The following is a 19,040-nucleotide window of genomic DNA, read 5'->3' as shown; positions in this document are numbered from 1 at the left end:
AAGCCAATTTTGGAGGCCAGAGATTGGGGGGCCAAGACCTCTGCCTCTGACTGCCACCCAATCCACTAAGCGCCAAACCCCTACGGCCCCTCCTGTGATCTCATAGGACAGGGGTAGGGAACTCCAGGCTCGAGAGCAGATGTCCTGTAGGTTTTAGATCTCACCCTGGGTCAGCACACCTGAATCAAATGATTAGTTCAATACCAGGCCTTTGGAGAACTTCAAGACATGTTGAGGAGGTAATTAAGCCATTGAAACCAGCTGTGTTGGATCAAGGACACTTCTAAAACCTGTAGGACACTCGGTCTCGAGGCCTGGAGTTCCCTACCCCTGTCATAGGAGTACAGACCCACGTGGCTTTTTGGGGCTCACGGTGTAACATAAAAACAACATTCAGTGATTCAGAAGTAATCTAAATGCTACATTTAACAAAGGTGCAAAGACAGCATAGTCCGTGCACTGTCAGAAGTGGCTCCAGTTGAGAGGTCAGGTTTGTTTCGTCATAACCCTTCTGATCTTTCACCTTCACTGGAGATGACCAAGTAATTGCAGACAGAGTGCAGGTGTTTCATTCTTCCAACTGAAAATTAATAATCAGGGTGTTTAATCCAGTTCAAACTGCAACATGAGTTTCTAAATGAGCATCAGAAAGGTGATTTAAGAGACTTTGAGCAGCTCTAAAGGCAAACAGGGTTTTAAGCAGGTGCACTTAATAAGAAGCATGAGTCAGGGCAAAAAACAACACTCAGTTAACACTGTGAATGGGTTTAGGCTGTTGTGTGCTTTTAGTAGCTCCTCTACTCTTATAAAGTGTTCGTACTTTTTTGATCTTGCTAAGTCTCATTGTTGCAGTCAAGAACCGCTTTGAAAGAACTATTATCAAAATGACCCTCTCTTTCATGTGTAATCTTCTGAGCCCAGGGGCCAGTTTTAAACAGCAATTCCCCCAAAACTACTCCATTAAGCACCACTGAGAGCGCTCTCCTTGATGCTATCCACAGCCTCACATAACTGCTCCTCTTTATTTTGATCTCTCATCCTGCAAAGAAAACATTCAAGCATTTAAATGCAAGAACATCACAATCTCACTTCAGCATGTCAGCATGCTGCCAGTTGCAAAATAGCACAAAATTAAATTTGCTAAAGTAGATAAAAATGTAAAGAAAAGTTATTTATTATTAGGATACACCCCATGCACAATCTCATTTGAAGGGTGGTGATCTAGTTCCCAACACACCAAAAAAGAAACTGCAACAACCTAAATGACTTTTAATGCTTTTTTTAAAGCCATGATGGCAGGAGTTTAATTAAGTTACTGCATGTGTGTTGACATTCCGAGTCTCTGATTGTTGTCTTTTTCATAACACTTAAAAAATGTATATATTTACAAAGGTCTTTTCATTATGAGATCATCAAATATTGCGATTAGATCATGACTTTCAGTCAAAGAAGTATTGTAGTTGATAAATACAAAAAACAAATGAAGTTTCTTTATCCTGATTTAGGCATTTTCTCAGAAGTTTTACTGGAATTCAAAATAACAGGAAAACTGTTGAAAATTGACACAAAGAAACAAATAAGCTCCTATGAAATCTACTGAACTTCCTAATTTTGTGGCATCATAAAGACATCGTTTAAAAATAAATAATCAAAAGCTTCTTTCCCTTCATTTAAAGGACTCCCAGACTCTAATCCATCAAAATGCAGAGTTTTATGAAGTAATAACATATTGAAAAAAATCCACATACATTATCTACATTATCCACAGATCTGAGACAATACACATACCAATATTACATTTAACACCATTTACCATCTAAATGTATGCACGTCATGGCTGCAGGCAGAGACAAGTGGATCACCGTAATGTTAAACCTTAGTGTCAACTGTGGAAATTAAACTCACAACACCAGAGCATCACAGAGGGCAACAAGAGCTGCAGATGTGTTGTTCTACACTCGTACTCATGCAGTCAAAGTTGAACTAATCTTGCATCAAAGCCCACTAGGGAAAACAGCAAAATCGTGTTAACCAACAGCAGCATATAGCTGTAGAAATGATGCAATGGTCTTTAAAGCAAACCAAACATTATGAATTACAGTTATTTGACACCACATCAGGCACAGTCGTGTTAAGTGGATGATATTAAAAGCTATCCAATTTCAACTAGACGGGAAAAAAAGGGATCACTCTGCTTTGATACATGTTTGCAAATGCAACTTGAGATTAGGTGCAAACAACACATATAGCAAGGCTAAGGCTTCTCGCCCATATGGGTGGTCTTGTGTCATGTCATGTATGAATTTTGACTAAAGCGCATACCACAAATATCGCAAGGGTATGGTTACTCCCCAGAATGGCTCTTCATGTGTGTAATCAAACAGTGTTTATACCGGTACGTTTTGCCACATTCCTGACACACAAACTCTTTCGTCAGTGTGTGTTTTCTTTCGTGAGTCTGGAGGCTGCGGACTTTGAAAAAAGTTTTACCGCAAACATCACAAAAATATGCATCTCTGTGTTTCTTTTTCAAATGGAAAACAAGTTCTTTTGGACACCCGTATTTCATCCCACAAATAATGCAACTGGTACACTTCTCGTGCGTTTTGATGTGCTTCATTAAAGAGGCGGTGTAGTGAAAACGCTTCCCGCACAAATGGCAAAACTTGCGACCTTTTTTCCTTTTAACCGAGCAGTTCTTATAAGACAAAGCTGCTTGGGCTTTCTTGCCGTCACCTTGCATCATCTTTGCTCTCTGTTTCACAGTTATGGCCTGTTCTCCTCTCTCCGTCTCCTCACTAACTGCTGCAGACAAGTTTGAAGAAAGCATCTGCATTTCATGTATTTGCGTGTCCGACTGTTCTTCCTCACTTTTCACAGTTCCTGGAGGAGAGAAAAAACTCTCATTCCTATGCTCCTCCTGCTCCATCTTCACCTCAGGCCTCTCCACCAGGCAGTAGTTCCCACTGTTACTGCTTAGATCTGCAGTGGGCTCAGGGGTTCCTGGATTCTCAGGGCTCGGTGTCAAGTCAAACTCTTCTGTGTTTGTGGGTCCCTCGCACTCCTGCAGCAGCGGGGAGTCACATTCATCTCCATGTTGGACGGCACTGTTGGTCATTGGAAGTTCTTCAGCTACAAAGGAAAATATCCACAAATGTTACCCAATCACCTGTAGGGTTTCCTCTTTGCTTTTAAATGGAAATAAATGTAAGTGCTAGAAAATGCTGTCCTGAGAGTTTCTGGAAAAGTGCTCTTCACACCTCTAAATAGAGTTAAGAGAGACCAACATGTGAGATTTTGGTTTTATTTTAGTTGTTTTTAGTGGATTCTATGCTGTTTTATCTTGTTTTTTAATATAGGGCTGTTTTAATTTTTCATGTATTATGTGTTTATTTATTTATTTTTGCTATTTTCTGTTATTCTATTGTTTTTAACTTATTTTCTGTACAGCACTTTGGTCCTGTGCTTTGTATTTTAAAGTGCTTTATAAATAAAATTGGATTGGATTGGATTAAAGCAGTCAAGCCTTAAAGTCAAGAGTAACGTGGCCCCCTCAAAAACCAAAAATCCAATGGAGTTCACCCGACCTTAAATCTTCATTCTAATCAAAATAAAAGAAAAAATAATATATTTGCTTGAAAATGGTATTAAAAAAACAAACAAAAACAAAACATAAATAAGACAGACTGCTGGCTATAAATTGCTATTGCTATCCAGGCCAATGTCTTTAATACGATATCAGTAAATTTAGGTAAGTGTAATGAATAATATCACGAACTAACTATCTCCTGTTTAAGCATTTGCTTAATGTGAATACATTCACATTATTGTTACCCTCCTGCACATTTTTTGGCACTTAACTTCTTCTGCATACTTTGTGCTTACAGAAACTGTTCTGGTATCAAATGTTTAGCGTTTTGTGTCTTTTAAAAACACATATCCTGCTTTAGTAAAATCTCCTTGTGCTCGTAGTGTCAAAAGTTTGTCAGTGGGACCTAAGGTTTTCGTGTGGCAACCGTTTGTTTCTGGGTATCTCAGCAGTGATTTCTTCTGAGTTTCAGTAGGAAAAATAAGGAAAGAGACACAAGCTGCTCCTGATTGGTGGATACAAATTCAGCACCTTTAGATCAATGACTGTATAAAAGACAGTCATAGACTCAGACTGCTTGGTTGGAAGAGAAACACAGAGGCAGGTGTGTATCAATGTGTGTGTGCATATATTTTTAAATAGTGTTAGGTAATAACGATGCACAACTCACTCGTGAGAGTAAACGTGTGCACGTCCACATTTTTAAATACTGTTAGGTGAAGACGTCCTATGGAGTATCTTTAAAAAAAATCTTTTTTTAATATTTGAGGCAAAATCTTCAAATTTTCAACATTCACATTGCATTTTTGCCAAGAAATGCTTTATCTAACATATATATAATTTATATAACTATGTAACTGAGCATACTTGTGAATGTCAGTTATTACCTGGAGCACCTGGAGCTAGGGAACACTTGATTATCAGAATATACCACAAAGTCAGACCTAAGGGATATCAATCTGCCCAGTTAGGAAGCAGGAACCATTGCAAATTAAATTCAGCTCTTTTGTTACAAACGAAAGTGATGGCAGGTACACTGGAGAGAGAACAATAAGACAAAAAGGTGTTGGTTTTGCAGGTGGTGGCTGCAGATCATTGCCATCTCCTTATACTTTCCGACCACCCTTCTCCAGTTATGTTTCTTGCTAGAGTCCTTGTCACTTCTGGCAGCATGAAACTATACTTGCGGGTTTTCTTGTCGTTCCCTCACCAGTGCAACTTTTGTCACTTTCATTCACCAAAGCAGATGAAATGCATTTACGATGGTTTGTACTTCACAGCTGAACAAACTGATATCATTGGAGTAACTACCTTTATCTTATTCTGTGATGATTAAGTGCTACCTTACTATTTGTTAGCTTTGTATTGAACTATCTCTCATTATGCAGGAGCAAAGCTTTCTGGTATTCCGCGCGTGAATTATTTGCGCATGCGTGAACATCATTCATAGCCACAAAGCTGTTTATAAAGCTACGACTACAAAAAACATGACAAAAAAAATGTAAACCTGATTTCAGCTGGTGTCGCAGACTTTCCGCCTCCTCTTTAGCTCGAACGTCTGCCTCGTGCAAAACTAACGTGATGGTGTTCTCCATCTGCCCGAGGATCTCTTCAGCTGCAGCGTACAGGCGCTGGTGAACAAACAACCTGAGCTGAAACATCGTGGCGTCCGTGCCTCAGGTGGGCGATAAGAAACAAAAACAGCAACGGTTACCAAAAAAAAGAGAAAGAAAGTTGGGTTTTTTTTTTGTTTGTTTAAAAAAAGACAAACTCCAACGTACTCAGAGCATCAGCCCAACAGCCTATGGACAGTTAAGAAGCCACTATGTTACCTCCGGTTTGGGCCTTTCAAAATTGGAGCGTACACGGAATGTGCAAGTAGAAGTCACATTTTTGGGAGTTACAACAGCAAAATACAAATTACATCGAGGCTAAAACAATCCAGAAAAAAATCTAATATAAAAGCTGAACTTAATTCGTGCTCTAAATACTCTAGGTTTCACATTGATGAAGCCTTTCAATATGCGGAACATTGAGGGTTCTTATATAGAAATAATTAAAAAAGTTTTGCTGTATATTCATATTTGCAGGTTCACAAAAGGAATCACTGGATGACGGTGAAATGTACCATACAGTCATTGATCATTACCCACAAAAAAGAAAAAAGAAACAAAAGAAAAAAGTAGCAGGATGCTTTTAGTTTGAAGGTCAAAAACTTGGACCGGAAGTTGTTTTGTTTGCAACCGGTTCTTTCTGTGGACTTCAGTGTAGGTTCACGTTGAACATACGGAAAGAAAAAGCGATGTCTTTTTGCTCTTTCTTCGGTGGAGAGGTCTTCAAAGACCATTTTAAGTCAGGTACCGCTATGACCTTTTTTGTTTAAACTTATTGTATTTTATTTAATGTTTCTATATAACTTAATCGGTTTTGGAGACAGGTGAACTATCCAATACAGCACAAATAACTTTTCAAACTGCTGGTTAGCTCGTTCTAACTCGTACTCATTGTCCTATAAAACCTATTAGGAAGTACTGTTTTTATATCCATGGTCGCAGGTGATTGTGATGTAAATAGCGAAAAACGTTCAACCTGTTGTGTAACCATGTTCAAGTTACATAACAACCAGATTACCAAACTAGATTAAGCTTCACATACAAGGATGTCATTAATTTTTTTTACATACCCTTAACCACAGCTAAAAAGGTAACGATATCTTTAAAGAATTAGTGTTTCAAACGATGTAAAAAAAATCTTTATATATATATATATATATGTGTGTGTGTGTGTTTGTGTGTATATATAATAACTGTATATATTATATAAATGTACATATTATTTTAAAACTGCAGTAGAGACACTATCGCTTCATGTTACATAACAGTCTCCTGCCTATTATTCCTCAGGGATTTATGTGTGCACCAAGTGTGATAACCAGTTGTTCTCCAGCCGCTCCAAGTACGAACACTCTTCACCCTGGCCAGCTTTCACAGAGACCATCCATGAAAACAGTGTGTCCAAACATGAGGAGAGGCCTGGGGCATACAAGGTACCATAATTAAAATAGTTTTAAGTTTTTAATTGACTAGGTTCTTCTTCAACTGCCCATGCGCAGTTTCACATGTGTATGATCAGTTTGAACCAGTTTGAATAGGATTTATATCACTTCATTCACCTGCTTGCTTTATACATGCTACTAATGCACATTCACCTAATGTATATATTATGTATAATGTTCTTCCTCCCCCCCACCCCCCTCTTTTTGCACAAGTCGAGAGGCGTGTCATGTTACATTTCACTGTGTGTTATACTTGTATAACTATGCATGTGACGAATAAGGAATCTTGAACCTACTCTCAAGCACTAGCTGGCTGTAAGTCAGAGGACTCCTGTGATGGACTTTCTTGGCTGCTCTAAATGCTGGTTAATTAATTTCTATCACTTTTTTCTCTTCTATCTGTCACTTTTGTCTTGTTCAAGGTGCGGTGTGGGAAGTGTGGGAATGGACTTGGTCATGAATTTGTGAATGATGGGCCGTCCAAAGGAGTCTCTCGCTTCTGAATATTCAGCAGCTCACTGAAGTTCATCCCTAAAGGTATAAACAGCCAGGCTATTTCTCCACACGAGGTTGAGACTAGTGTACCTGTCAAGTTATAATTTGTGATATGAGCCTAGGAATCGCGATTTGCAGTGAGCTCAAAGTTCTAGTGTTGTTAACCAGCTCCCATGTTATTTTTCATCTTTAAATTTGCTTTAAAACCAGAATGTTATGTCCTCGTTCATGTGTGTAGTGTAGAGGAGCCTAAGGATGTGTTACTGTTGTGACACAGTCCTCAAAGGTATTAGTTAAAATCAAACCAGAGTTTAAACATTTCTTCAGAGGAGTTTCACAGTTAACTGTGCTCATCAAGATTTACATATTCCATCTCCTTTTCTTTGTCCCTTGTCCACAGATAAAGTTGATGGACTGTAAGGTGAGATTTCAGGAGTAAGTGCTGCTGGATGGATGTCTCTTTGCATTGCTAAAGGTGTGAACAGTCAATGAAGTACTCTGGGACAAAGCCCAGCGTGGGAGCACCAGAGCTCTGATGGACGATGGTCTCACTAGACAGCAAGAACAGAGGACAGCTCTCAACACATCTGCTATGCAATCATCACAGACTTTGCAACTTATTGATCACAACCTCAATGTCTCCATGTCTCCTTGGTTTTTATTTCGATTGACAGTGCAGTACTTATCACAGTCGTCCCATGAATCTTTTCCAAAGATTGCTCATTTAAAAAAAAAAAAAAAAATGTCCTAAACTCTTGTTTAAGGCGCTTGGTGTTGAAAATTAGGGGCCACGCAAACCTTTTTTCATTGAATGAAATGATTCCTGTGCAATATACCTCTCTCTCTAGACAGGCTTTATGTAATAGGTCACAATAACCTGAATACACAGCAATAAAAAAATATATTTTAAATTATAAATAGACTATTTGTTAATGATTATATTTTTATATTCATTTGGTTGATGAATTTTTTGTTCCAGTATTTGTGAATGAAGGTAAGTAGGTATGCATTTTAGTTTTTCAGAAAATTGCCACCAGGTGGAAGCAATGAGAGAAGGATCGGGCATTACACAAGAGTCACGGAGCTGCTGACACTTGATCTGTGCACGAAGGTTTTTCAGGCCTAAGCTGGGCAACTGTAGAGATAAACTGCTTTGGCTCTGATGACTTTTGACTGAAATGGATGAAATGTCTCACTGCTCTTTTTCTGGTGGTGAAGAATATAAAAATCACTTCCAGCCTGGTGAGTGAAAGAAAGTGTGAGGCTGCATGTGACTGTGTAACAAGACACTGCTGTAAAAATATAGAAGACTGTGCCTCTTTCCTCATTCTCAGGTATATATGTGTGCTCCGAATGTGGCCACGAGTTATTTTCAAGCATGTCGAAGTTCGAGCACTCTTCTCCGTGGCCGGCGTTTTCACAGACTATCCGTGAAGACAGTGTCTCAAAACACCCTGAAGCTTGGGGACCGATAAAGGTAGTAAACAACATTTGTTAGGAAGCTTCAAATAATAAGCTGGACTAGATGTGATTTAACACTGTTACTAATCAGGTATAAGGTTTGACTTGCACAATCTGGATTAAAATACTTAGGTCTGTTGTGGGAAGTGTGGCAATGGACTGGGTCACGAGTTCTTGTATGATGGACCAAGAGAAGGGCTGTCACGCTTCTGAATCTTCAGCAGCTCACTTATGTTTATCCCTAAAGGTGACTATCAAGGGTTTCCTACATTGCACAGCTGGTTTCATACATTACACCCCCACTGTCCACCTGCAACCAGCTGTTGTTTCTTCTTTTCTCTAAACAGAAAAGGCTGATGGACAGAAAAGTGAGCAGTGAAAGACAAGAATTTTCCCTCCTGCTGATGTGTTCACAGCAAATGAAGTACTCAGGATAAAGTTTAATGGATCTCCTGGGCACTGATGAGAAAGTGGACACTAGGAAGAAAGGACTGGTCTAAACAAATCGTTCAACTGTGAGCATACAACACAAAAAATAGCTACAGCTACAGGAAATAGCTCAAATTCAGCCACATTGTTTGAACTTTGCACTTTTTTTTTAACTTGTCCCCTGGGCAAAGAGTGTCAGATGTTTATCAGCCACAGTCTCAGTTTAAATTAACCCATGTCTGGGAAAATGTGTTAATGACTGTGTGCCAATGTCTAATTGTGATTCCACCAGCTGATGGTGCTATATAGCCTAAATAAGCTTTGTTTTTCTGCATTATTAGTCACTCTATGATGTTACTGTATAAAAAAACAAACAAAAAACCCTTTTGGTTTGATTGGTCCCAACCTCTAAAGCTCTCAGAGTTTCATGACTGGACTCATACAGTTAGAATCATAAGGAACTATCTTCATTCACACTGCGCTCAAGGAGTGAGCCCTACATGTGCTATAGTACCTGCCAAGTACCTCAAACACTGCACCAATTTGGCTTAGAGCATTGATACTGATTTAAAGTCATTTTAGTTGTTAATTTACCTTACGGTTGTATGAAAGTATCACATTGTACATCAGTTCAATATACATTTATTGGCTACTTTCTTAGGTAAACAGTGCTAATACTGTGTAGGATCTTCTTTTTCCTTCAGAACTCTTAATAAAGTGCTGGAAATATTCCTCAGAGATTTTAGTCCATTTTGACATGATAGGATCACACGGTTGCTCCAGGTTTGTTGGCTGCACATCCATGATGAGAATCCCGTTCCACCAGATCCCAAAGATGCTCTATTGGACTGAGATCAGCTGACTGTAGAGGCCAATGAGAACAATGAACTCACTGTCATGTCACGGCCTGAACTGTTGGTGCATGGAAGAATGGATCTGTGCTTTCATGGTATTTTTTTTCCCAGTCTTCTATTATCCAGTTTTGATGAGTCTGTGGGAACTGTAGCCTTTCTTTCCTGTTCTTAGCAGATTTCTCAGCTGCACATCATTTATGAGAATCCTGTTCCACCAGATCCCAATGATGGTCTATTGGACTGAGATCAGCTGACTGCGGAGGTCATCTGCGTAAAGTGTCCTATCCAAAAAAAACTGTTTGGGATGATTTGAGCTTTGTGGCATTGTTTGTTATCCTGCTGGAAGCAACGATTAGAAGGTTGTTCCACTGTGGTCATAAAGGGATGGACATAGTCAGCAACGATAGTTGGGTAACTGGTGTTTAAAAGGTTCTCATTTGGTGCTAAAGGTCCCAAAGTGTGCCAAGAAAATATACCCCATCCTATTACACCCCATCACAAGCTTGAAGCGGTGACACAAGAAGGGATGGATCAATGCTTTCATGTTGTTTACATTAAATTCTGACTAAATGTTGAGACTGATCAGACCAGGCGACGTTTTTCCCGTCTTCTATTGTGGAGTTTTGTTGAAAGCCTCAGTTTCCTGTTCTTACCTGAGAGGAGTAAGAAGTCTTCTGCTGCCTTCTGCTGCTGTAGCCCATCTGAGCCAAAGTTTAAGATGTTGCATATTCGGAGATGCTTTTCTGCATACCTTGGTTGTAATGGGCACTTATCTGACTCACTGTTGCAACTGTTATCAGCTTCATGCAGTCTGACCATTCTCCTGTACTGTCTGACATTAACAAGGCATTTTCACCCAGAGACCTGCTGCTCGCTTGACATTTTTTCTATGTGTGTGGGAAAATCCCATCAACAGTTTCTGAAATACTCAGGCCTGTCTGGCACCAACGACCATACCACATTGAAAATCTCTTAAACGACCTTTCTTCCTCATTCAGAAGCTCAGTTTGAACTTGAACAGATCCTCTTCACCACGTCTACATGCCTAAACTGATTGGGTGGTGAGATATTTGTTTTAACAAGAGGTTGAACTGATGTACCTAACAAAGTGTCCAGTGACCTTGACCTTGATTAGTGTGAACTGAATGACTGGAGTAAATAGAGAAGAAAGTCTCTATCAGCTCTCTGTACTCAAATTATCCTCATTCTCTGTAGCCAGCAACAACAAAGCAATGCTGAACTTATCAGCAACTTTTCACAGATGTTGTTCATTCACTTTAAGTAATTGTAGTAAAAGTAAGACGCTTCTGCACAAATAAGGCCTGATTTTCTTTTTCTAATGGAATTTAGGTGAGTTTTTTCTAAGATCCACTGATTGAGAGTGCTGCATATATCTGTACATCATGTCTCCACCGCACCGTGCTGTCTGCCTTTCAAGCCGGCAGCTTGTTTCCCAATCTAGATCCTGCAGTTATGGGGCGCTGAGCAGTAATACTCTGGTACAGACGTTAGGGGGTCGTGTGTGGGTTTTTTTTTCTCCACTTGGTAAAGTTTTCTAAATATCTCAGTAAGCAGCAGTTCTTGGCTGGTGGAGTGGTGGAATTTTAAACAAAGTGAGCATGTGGGTGTATATTCAACAGCTCTCATGCTGTTTAAGTGTCTAGGATGAGCAGGTGTGAAGCTGCTGATTTTCAAAGGCTGGTAGATCTAAGGGGGAGATGAAAGCTTCGCTGTCAGACAGAGGATTAAGAACGGAAGTGCAAACATTCATAGATTGTGATGTTAAAGTATTTAAAGCATAGACTTCTTTGCTCATTTTAGCGGTGCTGATGTTTTCTGCAGCTGCATTTCCCAAAAAAACGAAAACAAAACACTAGTGGAACATCTCACCTGGTCAAACATCTCCCATACAACCTGTAAGTAACATATACAGAAATGTTACTGGATAGAAAAAGAGCATCAGTCTTTCACTTGGAAAGACTGGGAGACGCTAATTTCTCAGCGTATTTTTCTGTGTGGAAGACGCAAGGCTGAATGTAGGGTCGTGATCTCCAATCCTTCAAGCAGCGCTACATTAAAAATGTATACAATTCCATAAAAGAAATCCCTGAATGGGAACACTGAAACCACAGTCGGTAAATAAAGTTGTCACTGCATCCACAGTCCAAGGTAAAAGTCTAGCACGCTTCTAATTGCCTTCTCTAAGCAAAAGCTAATTTTAGGTTTTAGATTTTTTAATGGTTCAAAACCACAAAGCAGTCTTTTTGTAAATCCTGGATTTTGATGCTTACCAGCGCATAGTTTAAAAGTTAGTATCTCTCATGGTGTTGTGGTACGTTAGTGCATCTGGATTTGGAGCAAGAGATGCTGCCATCTCTTGATAAATGATGTGTTTTTCATAGCAGGCCTTGATTATTTTAGCAGGAATTACATCCTAGATATATTAACAGCATAGTAAAGCAGTCTGGTTGCTAATGTGGCTTGCCTGCAGTTGAGACCTGTCACCTACGGAAAATACATTTGGCAAACTATGAAACAAAAAACAGCAGCAGCTGGTCATTGTAGTTTCTCGTGGCCTTGTTAAAAGAAAATGTGATATGTACCACACAGCAGTAAATGTTCTCTGCAAGCCAGCTGCTGGCATCAAAAACTTGTTTAAACTAGTTTTTTTTAAAACCCAAAAAACCATAAACTAACATTTTAGGAAAGCACGATCAAAACAGCAGCTACAAATGTGCAGATATGATGTGATTTTGTCGGGTGTTTCTTGCTGTCAGAGCTTTGTCTAAAGTACTGCTCAGTTTTTCCACAGACTTTAAATCATCAGGCAGACTACACCGGGCCCAATCCCTCAAACTGTCAGCTCTAACCCTAATGTTGGCTCCAGTGTTTACCTCAAACTCTCATTAATTAACTAATACCTTCCATGTGACTGATTAGATGTTGCTCATTCTCTGTAATGTCAACATACGAGTGCACAGACTAAACTGTCCTCTGGGATGAGACAAAAATGCAGAGATAAACCAGATGTGACAACGAGAGATGGAGAGGAAAAGAAAATTGCTCCAACCCCACCTCCAACAAAAAAACAAAACAAAAACAGGAGTACAATTAGCATTTGCTATCTGTGAGAACAGCCTTTCTGGCTGGCATCTGAGCACAGCTGTATGGCCAAAAGGAAGCAAACAGGAAGGAGGAAGTGGCAATTCTCCGATAGAATCACAAGACAGACTTTATTTCCACTGACCTCTGTGTCTCATCCTGCTCGTAAACAAATGGGATCCTTAATTACATTAAACCACCACTGCTCCAAAGTCTTCCTCAGTTCCAAAGGCCAAGCCTCGAGGTTGGGCTAACCATATGTGTGTGTGCGCCAGTGACTCATTCACAGGACATCTTGCTTTAATTGTACCCTATATGAGGCTGTTGCTTAGATGTGGATGTTTACGGGCACTACACCTGCTTCTGTTTTGAGCCAAGCTAGACAAAAAAAGAAAAAAAGGGGAAAAAAGAGCTTATTTTGCTTCCACACGCCATGGCATTAGATTCAAGTTCATCAAGGTAGCAAAGCTCACTAAAACATCTGTCACCCAGTGGCTGCGCGTCTGCACACACCGCAAGCTGTGATCATTTTGCTGGAGGAATAAAGTGCCTGAATGCGTGACTGCAACTTAAATAAAGAGATATCCTTTCATCAGGGGGTAATATTTGCAGTATGTGAGCTAACCCACTATATGTCTCCATCCATACATACGTTGAGGGCCTGCCCTCCACATGTTTTAGGCATACATATGTTGGCCAAAACTCCATCTCCCTGCATAACGAATGAAAGAATAAACAAAGCTTTTATACGAGACACTGGTGGATGATTTCCGCTCTGGATCAAAGAAAGATGGAAACTCGAGGCGATCCAGGTTGGGCATAGTTATCAGGTCAGCATGTGTTCGAAGGAGACAGGGCTTAAAGCGAAATGAAAATCCTCTTTGCAAGGTAAACCGCACCTCAATGATGTGTGGTTTACTGGAACTCATGTTATGTGCTGTGGGTATACAAAAAAGCATATCTTGATGACTTATAAACATAGTAAAAGCAGGAAGAAGAGTTATAAAACTACAGTTACTTTAAGGAGGAAACAATAGGCCACCTCACATTTCTGTTCTTTCCAGCAAAATGTCAAAGGTTTCAAAATGCAGGAGACAAAAGCAGACAGAAGAGCCAAAGCAGCGCACTGCACAGCTTACAGCATGAGGGCTCTCAATGAAAACAAAATAAACAACACGTGAAATCTCAGTGGCTTCTGCCACTTTATTGTCATCTCTATCACATTCCTGTCTGCGAAAGCCGCCGACTTCAAAAACACGGCGAGGGTTTTTGAACATATACATGTTTGCAAACATCACTCAGCTGCTATCTGATCTGCTTTAGAGAGATAGCACCCTGAGAGAGCAGCGCAGGTTGGTCCTAAAAGCTTCAAAGGAATACTTGAGGTGTGTGGCACAGGTATTGTTTGCACAGATCAGGCTAGGGTGGTGGTGGGTGGGGGTCGTTATTTTCGGGGATGCTGGACCGACTGAGGGATAAAAGCGGAGGTTTAAGAGGAGAACAAGACTGGCTGATTGTGTGCCCACATGACAACTTTTATCCGGCCTTGATCAGAGACTATACGGGGTTTGAAAGGCCTCAAAGGTGGGCACTGTAATCCAGGAAGGAACTTTGGGAAGGTTCTGCCCTCATGTCATGCAAATCTTTTTACTTTTCCTGTTATTTTTCTATATGAGTTCAGCCTCACAGATCACCAAAATGGTCAAATGGAGTCAGGGAAACCTTTATCAAAGCGCTATCTTCAGGCTATGGAAATACGAGCAAGGTTTAGGATTTCAGTTGAAAAGCTTGCAGATATTCAGAACAGTGACAGACTGGGAAAATGCAGTGTTTTTGTCAGCGCATGCCGAGAAATGTCACAAGTCTTTGACGTCTAAGTAAATGACTGCACACTACAAACATCTTTTTAGACATTTAAATTGTGCTGCAGAGAAGAAAGCAATTACTTCAGCCTTTCTCTGGGTATCGTGCCACAGAGTCATTTTTTTTATTCACATCCCACCCCCTTACCCAGACTACACCCACCCAGTCAGTTAACCCGAACTCCCTGCAATTTGTAGCTGCTCATCCTCTATCATCTTCATTAACAATCTAAGCATGCTTCATGTGCCATCCAGATCATACTGTGCGACTTAAAGAAGACTGCGAGCATGTCGATGCACACCCCTTCCTTGTTTGAGCCTGCATTTTTCTCTTACCGGCTGTCTGTATTTGCATTGTATATACACTGTGTACTGTACATATGGGGTTGCATAGAAATTGTAAACCCTTTACTCCCCACAGACCCCAGATGGGTGGTCGTAATAGTCAAAATTGCTCCTTTGGTCATGCTAATTGCTAACTTCTGTGCAGAAAATGTTCAGAGGTGCCTAAGCTCTTCATTCCACTCGACTCAATCAGAAACCTATAATCTACAGCATACATCATTCTCGGCCTCAGTCACTTGTATAGTATTTGACATTTTTCAGATGACTTTTTCACCAAAGATCAACAAGTAGAGACAGTGAGAGGCAAAGGAGGTATTTTTGTGAGCTTGTGTGCAGTGATAGCTACATCAACAGTTTGACAGTTTTTTAAAAGTGTGCTATGTTAGATGGGTACAGTGATGATACACAGATCAGGCATAACATTCTGACCACTGACAGGTGACGGGAATAACGCTGATTATCTCTTCATCGTGGCACCCGTTAGTGAGTGGGATATATCAGGGAGCAAATGAACATTTTGTCTTCAAAGTTGACGTGTTAGAAGCAGGAAAAATTGCCAAGTGTGAGGATTTGAGCAAATTGACAAAGGCCAGAATGTCAAACTCACAAAAGTGGTTCAAGAAATCCAGAACTAGACAATGGAGCAATGAAAGAAGGTGGCCTGGTCTGATGACTCAAATTGTCTTTTACATCATTTGGATGGCATTCAGGTGCGTCACTTAACCTGGGGAACACCTTGCACCTGAATGCACTATGGGGAGAAGGGTAGCCAGTGGAAGCAGTATGAGGCTTTGGGTAATATTCTGCTGGAAAACCTTGGTTCCTGCCATCCACATAATCAGATTTTGACACATACCACCTACCTAAGCAAACCATGTTCCCCCTTTCATTGAAACAGTACTCTCTGATGGCTGTGGACTCTTTCAGCATGATATTGCACGCTGCCACAAAACGAAAATGGTCCAGGAATGGTTTGAGGAGCACAACATTGAGTTTGAGGTGTTGACTTGGCCTGTAAATTTGCCAGATCTCAATCCAATCGGACATCTGTGGGATGCATGTTGGCCCCACCTCGCGACTTAAAGGACTTAAAGGATCTGTTGCTAACATCTTGGTCCCAGATACCACAGCACACCTTCAGGGGTCTGGTGGAGTCCATGCCTCCATGGAACAGGGATGTTTTAGCAGCAAAAAGGGGACCGACACAATCTTAGGCAGGTGGTCATAATGTTATGCCTGATTGGTGTAAATCATTAAGGGGCAGTTTACGGCCTGTAAGTTTAGCTTAACATAAAGCCATAAAGCAAACATGAGGATGTTTCTGATTAGCACAGAGAAAATCAAGCAAATCATGTTTTTCAAATCTATATGAAAACCAGAATGCAAAAGTACAGTTTTCCTAAGGGTTCATGCACCAGATAGGTACTTACTGCCAGGGAGGAGCAACGTCTGACAAAGAAGTAACTCAGCACATAAACCGCAGGAAAATAGCAAATTATTGTTTTTACATCGCACTGCTTCAATAGGGCACAAGCGGGATGTAATGCGTGAGCTTTGGAGCTTAAGTTTGGAGAAAAAGAGCCGTCTTCCAAGTTAGCTTCATCTTAAGTGTACAAACAGGAGAATTATATGGATCTTCTTATTTAACTCACCATCAGGAAACAAAGGACATTCCTCAAAATACTGTTTCTTTAAAGCACATGTGAACTCTGTGACACTCTACCCAAAAGAAGAATAATGATTGTATTGTGTATTATATCTGTGAGATTATATCTGTGTGTATTGTATTTATATGTATGTGTGTGGATGTGTGTGTTTATTTGTATGATCATATCTGTCCCCATGTATGGGGGGGAATTCCATACCTCCATCATAAACCCTTCAGCACATATTGTGAAACACACACACACACACACACACACACACACACACACACACACACACACACACACACACACACCTGGTTCCTTAATTACTCTTAGATTAATATGTCTTCACCTTCAGCACCCACACCCGCAAACCTTCATTTACTTCCATTTACTTCTGTGCCAGAAGAGCACACATCCCCATCAACTCCTGTGAGCTATTCTGCAGTAATTGCTCCTCTTAGTCCTTCAGCCTCTCCCTATTGGCTTGTCAGTGCCCTGGATTTTTGCAGAGAACACCGTGTTATGCCAATATTAACGACACTGACGACAGAGAGCAGTCTGCGTTTTTTTCCCCCCTTGTGTATCTTTAACAATGATTGGAGGAAGCGAATGATTGCTCGGTCAAGAGAACAGAATCCAAATTCTTTTAAAAATTTATTTTGGGGGAGTTCACAGAAGTAAAAAAACTTCTTTTGGACCAGCAAGCTCTGTTGTGTCCCCAAAAATCACAGCCCTCAAAACCTAAAGTGAGTCCAGATGAGAGCTGAAGGCAGAAGAAGAAGAAGGAGAAGGTCTGCGTGTGCGTGACTTTATGTGTGTTGGTGTAGAGGGGGTTTAAAAAGAAGAGGTCAGAGTCTCAGAATACATTCCCACAGGAATGAGGCTAACAGACAACCCGATGTGATTATCAGCTTTAGAACAAAGTGAGGGTGTGGCGGTGTCGGTTTGACTAAAGAGAGCAGATATGCAGATTTTTTCATGACTCCACTGCAAAATGATAAATGTGTTGATGTGCAAAAGTTGAATTTACAACTAAGATTAAAGACATAACTTTTTTAATATAACCTTTAAAAAAAACCCCACTCAGATAGCCAAAGTATAAAACTGAAAATTCACTTCGTTTGTACAAGAAAGTGAAAATTTGGGGCTGCAACATAGATTTTGGTGACTTTGGACACACCCAAGCTGTATCCCCTCCATTTTTTTTATCCTTTTGCTTTAAAATATGCGAGTTGAATGCATGCATTAGCACAAGATAACTGAAAAGATAATGCAGACACGTGTATGTTAAAGCAATATTAACACTGTCAAATGCTGGATTCAGATGAGCCAAACAAGTCAATCTTTAAAGTGAAAAATCCAATTTTTCACACCTCATCTATCTCCCACAAGGTCTGATATGTCACGTCTTTGGTACACTCTTGTCGCCCTTGGCCAGAACAACCATCAGCACCTTAGCTGATGGTTTGCTTGTTTGAGTCACACACAATTTCACATTCCAGTGAAACGCAGACAGGGCCCACGGGGGTGGAAGCCTATCTCCTGTTTCTGCAGCATAAAAACAGTTTGGCACACGTGCTCGCTCTCCCTCTGGCCTGCAGGATCGCACAGGACAGGTGAGACCTGACTCAACTGTGAGGCAATGGACAGAAGACTTCTTTTTTCTCCCCCCTCCCTTTTCATTTTGAGGCTGACAGTTCTCGTTTTCTCACAGCCGCGGTGACAGATTGGAATTTGGAAAACATGGGAAACTCCAGAAAAAGGGGGAAGACAAACTGCTTTGGTTTTTACAGCAGTAATTACAGTCAGTTAACACCCGCCTGATGACTGTTTGTGTTTTTATTTACAGACACACATTTACAGACTTGTTACACATGGGGCATTCGCTTCAGTTGATCAATTCGCATCTTTTCCCCCACCCTTTTAATTGTTTTGGACCAGCCGAGCGATTGTGAAAATGGACGAGCGCCTCCATTTGGGTGGCGGTTCTGGCCCGGTAACAGTAGCACAGTGTTCAACCCAAGTGTCCGTGTCAGTGAACTGCACTGATGGAAAGAAAGTTGTTTTTCACGCAGTGGGCGGAAATAGATGGTGACAGTGACACATAAAAGGCAGGGCTGAGGTTTAGAGCTGACGTCATGGCAATCAACATTTAGGAGGACTGGGCCTTTCAGTGAAAGGAAGCCACACAGAGCAGCC

At 40.6% G+C, this 19,040-nt stretch overlaps 2 protein-coding genes across 2 annotated transcripts; one reads left to right on the top strand and one right to left on the bottom strand.

Moving 5' to 3' along the window:
• Positions 1-1,692: 1,692 nt before the first annotated feature.
• Positions 1,693-5,430, bottom strand: LOC145428275 (uncharacterized). The gene is made up of 2 exons (XM_080300328.1): positions 5,097-5,430; positions 1,693-3,132 (listed from the first exon to the last, which is right to left on the bottom strand). The coding sequence occupies exons 1-2, from the start codon at positions 5,248-5,250 to the stop codon at positions 2,345-2,347; spliced, it is 942 nt and encodes a 313-aa protein (XP_080156454.1). The 5' UTR covers positions 5,251-5,430; the 3' UTR covers positions 1,693-2,344.
• Positions 5,431-5,804: 374 nt separating this feature from the next.
• Positions 5,805-8,057, top strand: msrb1a (methionine sulfoxide reductase B1a). Its single transcript, XM_026165121.2, has 4 exons — positions 5,805-5,946; positions 6,493-6,635; positions 7,067-7,181; positions 7,540-8,057. The coding sequence occupies exons 1-4, from the start codon at positions 5,892-5,894 to the stop codon at positions 7,557-7,559; spliced, it is 333 nt and encodes a 110-aa protein (XP_026020906.1). The 5' UTR covers positions 5,805-5,891; the 3' UTR covers positions 7,560-8,057.
• Positions 8,058-19,040: the final 10,983 nt, after the last annotated feature.

The sequence above is a fragment of the Astatotilapia calliptera genome, chromosome 4 (assembly GCF_964374335.1).
Source record: "Astatotilapia calliptera chromosome 4, fAstCal68.1, whole genome shotgun sequence".
NCBI classification, from domain to species: Eukaryota; Metazoa; Chordata; class Actinopteri; order Cichliformes; family Cichlidae; genus Astatotilapia; species Astatotilapia calliptera.
The sequence above is the reverse complement of the archived record's forward strand: the minus strand, read 5'-3'. Positions and strand labels throughout refer to the sequence as shown.

Coding starts and splice junctions, on each gene's coding strand:
- LOC145428275 (XM_080300328.1), bottom strand. CDS start 5,250: ATGTTTCAGCTCAGGTTGTTTGTTCACCAGCGCCTGTACGCTGCAGCT. Junction 3,133..5,096: donor GCGACACCAGCTGAAATCAG/GTTTACATTTTT, acceptor TTTCCTTTGTAG/CTGAAGAACTTCCAATGACC.